Genomic DNA, 10,561 nt, shown 5'->3' with positions numbered 1-10,561 from the left:
CAACGGTCATATTTATAAGTGCTTGTCAATCACCGGAAGCTGGTCGCACGCCTGTAAACCAATTGCCAATCAGGACACTCAACCTTGGCACTGATTGGTGGGCTGAGTCGCGGAAGAGGGCAGCCAATCAGACAGCAGAACTTGAAACTCTCCAGTAAAAATGCAAACATTCTTTCGGTTTCAAACTTGGCTTTTAAAACACGTTTAAATAATTTCATAATAGGGTTTTTATCGTGTATTAAGGTTTATAAAAATGGCATAAATATGATTATGTTTTCAAAAGAGATTAAAATAAAATAGAGTAAAGTAAAATAAATGTTAGACATAATTTCACATTCAAATAAGGCACATTTAAAAATCATTCAAAAAAAATGACGAATAGAATTATTGTGGTTAGAAAAAGTGGTATAAGAGTAAAGTTAAAGGTTTTGAGGGGAACACAGTTAAGTGTTTAAACCGTCCAATAAATTATTTTGACGTCTCGGCTAATAATTGGCTTTGGTTGGTTAAATCATTAAGTGTAGACTTTGACCAACTGGATTAGTGTGATTAATGACATGTCGAGCTAAAGTCCAAATAATCAACCTAATATTTGATTCCAAATGTGAAAACAGCCATTTTGGTGATCGGATTCGGATGAAGAAAACTAAACATCAGTCACCTTTGACGAGAAATATCTTCATTGGGTTGAAATTGATCAGGTTTCATATCATAACGAGGAAACATACGCGGTTCAATTGTTTTACATCTCAGCCAATAAATTAGGCTATCCCATCATTAAAAATCATGTCAAAGTGGAAAGATGGCCGTTGCATCATTTAAATAAGGTCCCATTTTATGGCCACTGTTTGTTCTTCCTCTGAGGAAGGCTAGTGGGGGCATTTCCAAACACAGGAAATGAATAAACCTTCTTGAGAACATTGAACAGATATGATAAAGCGAAAAAAACAACATGAGTCGTGACATTTTGTTACACTGACAGAACACTGTGGCGTTATCTATTAGCTAGCGAGCTAGCTAGCTAGTTGAGCCAAAGATAGTGACTGTGGGTACCAGGTAGCAAGCACCTCCACCTACAACATTAGTAGCCTGTTCTAAAAAAAAGACAAAGTCAACAATCTTTGCTTATCTATTAGCTATCAATTAGCTAGCTAGCTTTCTATCTATTTGAGTTAATTCCGGGCTGCCGCTGCTCACCCACAGAAAAGGCTCAAAACATGTTTTTTTTAAACAAAGTGCTCCATCTGAAAAGTGGAACTCGAGGCAACGAGGTGATCATTAAAGAAAATCCGTTGAATGATTAGCCGACGCGTTTGTTTTGCTTTAATCTTTGTGTCGTAGCGATTTAGGATGTGAACATTTCATGATGCAACAAGAACAATTTGAGTCCTCAATGCACCTGAAATGCACATTTTTTTGGAATACAGTGATACATTGGCTTACGAACTTGAATGGTTCCCAGAAAGTGTGTCTTCCAAACCTTAATTTCCCATAGGAAACCATTAAAATGAGAATAATCCGTTCCCATGTCCCCATAAAACATAATTTTCAACTAAATAACCCTTAAAACACAATATACCTTATTTTATGTATAAGTATGATATGGCATTTTAGTTAAAGAAATAAACTACAGTATAATAAAGTCATTTTATTTACCTTTGTGATGGTCGTTGATGGCTTGATGGAATGGTGTCTCAAGGAGCTCTGGGTTTCACATCTTGGAAGTTGTGATATTGCAAGAGCAACAGATGCAGGCTCTTGACCAATCACGTGCGGCTTTAACCGAAGACTGAGGGCGCGGAATAGAGGGAAAAAAAGCCGGCTGCCATTTTCAGGTCCTAGGTAGGCTCCAAGAACCGGCTCGTTCGCGAACGACACATATCTCATTGTGGCGCTCCGTGTGTTTCCCGAAAAATAGTTTGTATGCCAAGAGTATATTCTTGCGAATTTACCGTTCGTAAGGCCATAAGTTCGTGAGATAAAGTGTTTGGAAACCAAGGTATCACTGTATTTCAGTAATCCGGACCATCAGAAGAAAACTCACGCAAGACCTGGAGAACTTTAAGATGGCAGTGCAGAGTCTTCTGAGCTTTCGTTGGACTGCTGGGTGTTTGTGTACAGGATAGCCCGGTGGACTGTGTGGAACATCATTTTGCTCATGTCTTCGTCACCCTTCCCAAATAACTGTCCCTTTTGAAAAGTATCTATGAGGGGGGTGTTACAGCAGGCTAGGACCACTCTCACGCCAATCTCCGAAAACTCCTTGATCAGCCCCTGAAAGGCACCCAGGCCGGTGGAGTCTAGGAATGGCATGGCAGAGCAATCCAAAATGATCGTGTGGAAGTCCAGCTGTCTTTCAACGAGGGCCAACACGACGTCTCCGTTGTTGGCGTCGCCATTAGCTTGGTCTTGGGTCTTGAACATCTTTTTGGCTTTCTTCTCTGCCTTTCTCCGCCTGGTCATCTCCAAGAAAGGGGTCACTCCGACAGATTTGTAGAGCGCTTTCAGGAAGATGTCCTTGTTGGCGTAGTAGAGAGGAGCCTGGAAGCGGAAGACTCGCACTCGACTCGGTGGGACCAGGTTTTGGTATTCCTCCAGATCCTCATAAAGCTCAGAGTCGCCGGCACGGCCCAAGAGAGAGACCTGATGGTAGATGTTAGATTAGCTCCCAAAAAAATGGGATTGTCTTCCTCCAATTTGTAAGATTGTCAAGAATGTATCGTCTGTGTCACATAAAGTTGGTCAAATGAAATGTGATACTGCGGTGTACTGAGGATATTTGTGTCTCGTTCAAGTCTATAAACTGTTAAACAACTACACCAGTGGTTCTTAACCCGGGTTCGATCGAACCCTCTGGGTTCGGTGAGTCTGTCTCAGGGCTTCGGTGAATCCTCCGCCACAGAGGTCCACCCCTCAGTCTACTCTAGACTGCAGTTAGTAGGCACTAGTCATTGGAAGATGGCTTCAGTGAATGAGCGTATGAAACTGGTGGGGTTTCGGTGCCTCCAACAAGATGAAGAACCACTGAACTACACTATGTTCTCAAGAAGTTATGGTTGATTGCCAAGGGTACCAAACAGAATCCACGTGTGGATACCTCACAAGTGCCCTGAAGATACAATGACCAAATTTCCTACTTCACCACGCAGTCTATGTTAAGACATATGACCGAAATGTTGGTAGGACCAGCAAAATACACCTGACCGATGATTTTTTTTTTCAGATATCTGAAGCATCTGAGTTTCTATCACTACAATTTGACCAGTTATGATTACTAGAGGGATGGTGTATGAGTCAGTTCTACTGATGTCACTCACCCTCGGGTTCTGGGTTTTATAGATGATGCAGATCATAGAAAAGGTGATGCCAACGAGCAGTCCTAGCTCGACACTGATCAGAGCCGTCGCCGACATGGTTATCAGCCAAACCGTGGCATCGTTACGGCTAGCTCGCCACTTAGCGGGGACGTCCCTGAACTTCCTGAGTGCCCCGCGAAGGCTGACAATGATGATACAGGCCAGGACGCACTTTTGAAGAGCGTGGAAAAAAGGTGCAAAGAAGAGTAGGACGAGTAGGATGACCAAGGCGCTGATCAGACTCGATACCTGATGGAAACACACCCAGGACGTTGATTTTACTAGATAACCGTGCGGTTGCGTGTGTGCATTTTGGAATTTTTCGGACATCACCTGCGTCTGACAACCGGTTGAGTCCTTCACCATGGTTTTTGCCAAAGCCGCGCTTGTGGTGAAGCAATGGAAGAAGGAGGGGATGATGTTACAGCAGCCGATGGCAAACATCTCTTGGTTGGGTCGAACCGTGTAGCCATTTTTCTTGGCAAACATTTCGGACAGTGACACGGTGAAGGCAAAGCTAAAAGATAAGACATGGTTGGTTACAAATCCCTTTTCTCTCTGCCTTTGCTGTTCCGACATCAGTAAATCACCTGATAACAGCCAGAGGAACGGCATCTAGCGCTATTCTTGGCATCAGACTAAAAGTGGGCACTTGAGGAGGGATGAATCCGGTGGGGATATGACCTGAAACACTGGTTCCGTACTGTTGGTTGAGATTCCCAAAATGACTGGCCAACGTGGCTCCGGCAACCACGACCAGTTCAGTCGGCAATGGGATCTTCAGACGATCTTTGTAGCGTTCCTGGATCTCTTTCCCCGCCACTATACAACCCCAAAACATCCCAAATGTAACGACTGTGTTATCTTCAGTAGATTTGCGCACAATCCAAAGACTTACAGTTCATATATTACCTAAAACGGTGATGCAGATGGCACTGGTGATCAGGTCGCATACGTTGGTCTTGTGAATGTTGGCAAAGATGTTGATCCAGGTTACGACAACAGTGCCGTAGCCCTGATGGCGAGGAATCTTCAGACCCAAGAGGTATTTGGCTTGGACGGTCAGGATAGTGAAGGAGGCTCCTGTGGCAAAACCATCCAACATGGGAGCCGAAAGGTAAACGGAGACGAAGCCCAGCCGAAACGCGGCCATCATGACCTGTGGAGGCCATGACTGTCAGACTTGCTTCACGTTCAGAAATCAAAGACTACCCTATGAACTCGGTCGGAAGAAGAACTCAATCACAATCGCTTCTATTCCAATCTCGACATCTGTATCATCTGCCCATCCAGACTCTGACATGTTTTCGGTAGAGGAACTGGGAGGTTGTTGCTTTACCTGGTAGATACCAGCTAGGAATGTAAGAGCAGAAGCAATGCTAATAGCGTAACACTCCTTCACGCATGGGACACCCATTATTTCCACACTCTGAGCTTGACTGCTTGTGAGGTTGATGCCGAATGAACTGTTGAACTCCGAAGGACCAGAGGATTCCTCGTTTAGGTCGAAACCAGCTAGGAACACTTCTCTGTCAACCACCTGCAAAAAGAAAGCAGAGGCTATTACAACGCTAATAGGTACTAAATACTAGAGCAGGTGGAACGCGGTCAGGTATAGTTTCGCTTTGTAATCCACCGTGACGCGACACCTACGTACCTGTCCAACCATGAGACTCATCAGGCTAAAGATTCCAACGGAAACATGCCTGGATGTTCCCATCAGGAAGTAAATGATATTAGCGTAAAATGAAGTATACAATCCGTAGATGGGCTCGACTCCAGCCAGCAGGCAGTAGGCAATGGCCTGAGGTACCAAAATGATTCCAACGATCAATCCGGACATGGCGTCGCCCCACACGTACTCTCGCAGTTTGTACTTTGGCAGCCAGCGTACAACGGGGAAGAAGCCGGAGAAGGTGGAGCGAATTCGGGGAACCGAGCAGCTAAGACTCCGCTGTAGCTTGGATTTGAGGACCCAAAGCTTTGGTTGCGCATGGCGAACCTTCCGTTCCAGTAAAGATGGCGGATCGCCGGTTACGCTTTCTTTGAGATGGTTGACCTCTTCCATGGCCTCAGATGGCGGAAGTGCGTGGTAGAGGAAGAGAAGGACGTGGTCAGCTGTGGTCCTATCAGATCATCGTGAAAAACCAACCGGTGGGGGAGGAACATAGAAAGTGTAGATCAGATGTCATGCTCGTAGATCAGGGGTGTCAAAATCCGGTCCTCGAGGGCGGCAGGCAGTCCTACATGTTTTCCAGGTCTCCCTGTTGCAACACACCTGATGCAACACAGCCTCAGGTGCGTGCGACCTTTCTATCTGTTTTAGTTACTTTCGGGTTGAGGGAACGCTGGCGCGTGTGGCTGCCGCTGCTCACCTGCAGAAAAACTAAATCCTGTGACTGTAAAGTGACCTTGAGAGTTTTGAAAGGCGCTTATAAATGAAATGCTTAATAATTAATAATAATAATACATTGTATTTATAAGCGCCTTTCAAAACTGTCAAAGTCACTTTACAGTCACAGGATGAGTTTTTCTGTGGGTGAGCAGCGGCAGCCACACGCGCCAGCGTTCACTTAACCCTGAAGTAACTCAAATAGATAGAAAGCTAGCTAGCTAAGAGATAGCTAATAATAATAATAATTTTTATTTTACCAAACAGAAGCTACCCCATATTGCTTGTTATTAACTGTGCTTTATAGCGCGTTAATAACACATTTATAAACCATATAAGACATTTTGATTGAAACCACGCCACAAAAGTGAATAAAATGACCCCTTGACCCTCGTACTCACCTGAAGAAGTGGAAACCGCAACACAGTCTGATGTTGACAACCAAGTCGTCAGTATTTAGCGAGTGAATGAACAAAGAGCAGCCCTTTGAGCAAACATTTGCTACAGGCTTGCTTACTTGTCGTGGGAGGGGTTTGAATCCTCATTTGCATGACGTTTATACAGGAAAGGTGAAACCAGTCCATTTTTGACTCAACTGCCATATTTATCTGTTAGTTAAAAAGTAAGTTAAAAAAAATTTTTTTTAAATTCTTAAAGGACAACCGACACCATTTTTTGTTTCATAAATGTTTCCTCAGAAAAACGTTTTATAGCATCTAAAATACCCTAAACGCAGGCTGATATTTTTAGTCAAATGCAAAACACCAATTAAAATGAGTTAAAGTGTCCCAAAACTACTTCAAAATGAGCTCGGAAATGGCGAGTTTCAGAAAGTCCCGCCCCCCTGTTCGTGACGTCACGCCAGGATACTACTTCACAAACTGCCTTGCTCCAGAATCAAAACAATGGCTTCAGATTCGGAGAAGATGCTTTCTTGTTACTCATCCAGTTATGAATATGATTCAAATAGTGCTGAAGAGGAAAGCATAAATGTTTGCAGTCGATTAAAGACGTGACCTTTGGGACAATCAAGTTTGACCTTTGGGACAATCAGTCAACCGGTGAAGAAATTCATCAGATTTAATCAAGAATTGTCTTTGTTTCTATGCAAATCATGATGTCAATAAAAGTTCCAGAGAGGAAGGAGCGTGTCTAGCTGGCTATCTATTAACTATCTGTTAGCTATCTATTACCTAGCTAGCTGACTGGCTATCTATTAGGTAGCTAGCTGGCTGGTTATCTATTAGCTATCTTGAACCAAAGCTTTCCAGTTTTCTATCAGAGTTACTTAGCTATCTATTAGCCGTATATTAGCTCGCTAGCTTTCTATCCACGTTACTTCCGGGTTGAGTTAAGGTCTAGCTAGCTATCTGTTAGCTATCTATTATCTAGCTTTCTATATATTTGAGTTACAGTACTTCCGGGTTGAGTGAACGCTGGCGCGTGTGGCTGCCGCTGCTCACCCACAGAAAAACCGATCCTGTGACTGTAAAGGGACCTTGAGGGTTTTGAAAGGTGCTTATAAATCAAATTATTATTATTAAAATGATGATTATTCTCTTTCAATCATCACGCCTGCTATCACATTAGCCCGATGCTAATCTATATTCGGAGGCCTCAAAAGGGAAGACTCACCCAGAGAAGAGGTGCGCCTTGGATGGCACGTGGAGGACATCCTGTCTCCTCCCGTCTTCCATCCAACATCTTCTTAAGCTTCTTCCTGCTTCCGACCGCAAAGCATGATGGGAGTTGTTATTCATTCATTCATTCATTGCCCCTCCCCCTACATCGGTCCCCATATGCCGTCTGGAGCAGAGCGAGAGGGGGAAGGCGGAGAGAACAGTACAGTGGTTGCCATGGGAACAGTGAAGCTATATTTGTTGATGTCTGTGAAAGAAATGTTTCAAGTTATGGATCTATTTTCTGTCCAGATGACTTTGGGTTAGCTCTCCAGGGTTGCTAGTGCATTCTTGTACTTTTATAAGGACATACAAGGCCAAAATAATAATAATAATAATTAAAAAAAAATAATAATAATAATAATCAATTTGATTTTTGGACATTACACAGTACTGGCAGTGTAAGTGTGTATTCCAAAAATTAATTTCTCATAGGAAACCATTAAAATTAGAATAATCCATTCCCAGGTCCCCATAAAACATAATTTTCTACTTTCTAATTTTCTAAGCCTTAAAAACTACACAAAATATACCTTATTTTATGTATAATAAATGTGCTATGGTATTGTAATCAAAGAAATAAACTGTACTGGATAATAAAGTCGTTTTATTGACCTTTGTGAGGGTCGATGATAGCTTGATGGAATGGATAGCTTTTTGCATAACATTTTTTTTTTTTATAAATTATATGAGTCTGGAGTTATATAAGTTTGAAATAAGGGCGGCTGTCCAAAATACAATGCAATACATACATATTGATTTATATAGCGCTTTAGCAACAGCTGAAGCTAGAATAAAGCGCTAACGTGGAAGAAAGGGAAATACTACTGTTTTAAGGTCTGCCGCAATCTCGCAGTTCTGCCCCAATGACCCCAAACTTTCCAGCAGTTAACCTCTTCAACTCTTACACCAGCAAAGACTGTCTTCTACTTATTAACAGCGCGTTAGCATTTCCATATTAACTGCGGCTAAGGTAAAGTCACGCTCACAAAGAAAAACCACCCTGTCATCATGCTGTACCATCTTTGTGACATGAAGAAGCAGCCCGTAAACGGCTGGGATAGGCTCCAGAACACCCGCATATTTTTTTAAGGATAAATCATTTTGGAAAATAGATGGAGGGATATTTTTTTGTGGTCCACTAATGAGACAACTTGACAGCACGTGGATGTCCATTTTGGGAAGTTATTGTCCTATGTTGACATCTGGTGGTTGGAATGCAGATCGCATCTCAGATATCAAAGGGAATTTGGCTTTTTTTTTTCTTCCAATTTCGATCACAATAACAAATAAACTGAATTAAAATGGATGATGTCCACTATGTGGTCTAGTAGTGTTACATTGTAATTATTTTGGAAAATAAATGTATTTTACGAGGCGATGTATCCCTTGACCTCTCGCACGGCACTTTTGAGTGGGAATATCTGAGCTCCACATCAAAGCAGATAAGTCAGGAAATCCTTTGCCGTTTATTCACAAAACAATCTAAATCCGAGATAAAATTGCCTTTGTCGGACACCTCTTTTCGGGGAAAAGCGATTATGAAAAATAGTCATAGAGCCATTCCTCACACACTAGTGATGGGAATTCCAGCTCTTTTCAGTGTGCCGGTTCTTTTGGCTCGGCTCTTATGGCTCCCAAATGGCTCTTCAGTTTTTTTTTTTTGCTTAAATTAACCAACTAGTAATAAATATAATAATTGAATAATAATAACAGCATAATGTGATAACATTTGTCCACCTGTCTACCCTTACCCCTCCCCTTTCTCCTCACAGCTGCGTGTGTCTGTAATTCTCCCCTGCCTCCTCTATCACGGATATCGACCAATCACGTGCGGCGTTAACCGAAAACTGGGGGTGGGGAATAGAGGACGAAAAGTCGGCTCCCATTTCCGGCTCCTTGTAAGGATCCGACTCTAAGAACCGGCTCGTTCGCGAATGACACATCACTATCTCTCACGCACACACACACACACACACACACACACACACACACACACACACACACACACACAAGGTTGCATGGAGAAGATACCCTGAAGCAAAATATAAGTGACGTTGGTATAAAAAAAAATAATCATGATGTCATTTCCTGTCACCAGCGAATGCATTAAAAGGACGTCCTTCAAAACATAACAAAATGGCTTCCATACGTCTGAATTACATCAGTAATATGTGCGCATTCTGCACGAGTAAACATAAAAGAAAATGTAAACAAACTCCACCTGTTTGCTGGCTAAAGTCCTTTTAAATCATTTTACGTACAGTAAATAAAACAAATAAACAACATAAATACAAGTTTAAGCGGTTTTTTAATCCCATACTACCATGTAATTTAACTACACAAGAGGGGATGTTTTATTAGTGTGTGCTGCTTTGCATAAGACGCCTGCCCTCTTGTGGTCAAAGTACGACAATGCATGTCTTAAACGGTGTTTAATAAGTAGCAGGGGGTTCATCTATGAATTTTATTTATTAAAAAAAAAAGTGTGTAGATAGCCACATAGTCACCAGCTAGCCAGCCAACAGCAAGCTAGCTAATGGATAGCTAATAAATATCTAATAGATAGCCAGATAGCCAACAGCCAGCCAGCTAGACAGCTAATAGCTAGCCAGATAGCTAATGGATAGCTAATAAATAGCTAATAGATAGCCAAAAGCTAGCCAGCTAACAGCCAGCTAGACAGCCAACAGCTAGCTATCTAGCTAATGGATAGCTAATACATAGGTATCAGATAGCCAGATAGCCAACAGCTAGCCAGCCAACCAAGGAGAATAAAATACCTTTTTCTCCCCTATTTTTTCCCCCACAAATTATTTTTTTTTGCTTGCATTAAAATGTCTTTTTTTTTCTACGTGGAAGACATTTATTTTGCATTTTCTTTGCTGGTAATGACTTCCTGATGGACAAAATTTTTTTTACAACAACATATTGATTAAAAACACCAGAAAATGACCTATCTCATTGGATTATCGAAAAAAAGGAAGCACCTTGAGATCTGTCCATCCCATCGTCCAGATGTGAGTTGAGGGCCAACCTGAATGTCCGCCAGCGTCCATGAGCTCATTGTACATCCAAATAAGACGACATTGAGGGCCAGCGGAGTAAATTTTGAGATACATTGACAGCAGTTG

At 42.2% G+C, this 10,561-nt stretch overlaps 1 protein-coding gene across 2 annotated transcripts; it reads right to left on the bottom strand.

Annotated features, from left to right (window-relative positions):
* Positions 1 to 384: 384 nt before the first annotated feature.
* On the bottom strand, positions 385 to 10,555 carry slc26a1 (solute carrier family 26 member 1). Of its 2 annotated transcripts, XM_089019707.1 has the most exons (9): positions 10,418 to 10,555; positions 7,384 to 7,471; positions 5,014 to 5,482; positions 4,696 to 4,896; positions 4,269 to 4,515; positions 3,947 to 4,178; positions 3,690 to 3,873; positions 3,318 to 3,605; positions 385 to 2,643 (listed from the first exon to the last, which is right to left on the bottom strand). In XM_089019707.1, exons 1-9 carry the CDS (start codon positions 10,431 to 10,433, stop codon positions 2,062 to 2,064), a joined length of 2,307 nt encoding a protein of 768 aa, XP_088875833.1. In that variant the 5' UTR covers positions 10,434 to 10,555; the 3' UTR covers positions 385 to 2,061. The 2 variants fall into 2 exon arrangements, with proteins under 2 accessions (XP_088875833.1, XP_088875834.1); XM_089019708.1 differs by lacking the exons at positions 7,384 to 7,471; positions 10,418 to 10,555 and adding an exon at positions 6,150 to 6,306 and having other exon boundaries at positions 386 to 2,643.
* Between the last annotated feature and the right edge of the window lie 6 nt (positions 10,556 to 10,561).

Source organism: Hippocampus bargibanti, linkage group LG18 (genome assembly GCF_051943395.1).
Source record: "Hippocampus bargibanti isolate YZ-2025 linkage group LG18, ASM5194339v1, whole genome shotgun sequence".
NCBI lineage: Eukaryota > Metazoa > Chordata > Actinopteri > Syngnathiformes > Syngnathidae > Hippocampus > Hippocampus bargibanti.
Note: the sequence above shows the minus strand (reverse complement) of the source record. Positions and strands in the feature narration are given on the sequence as shown.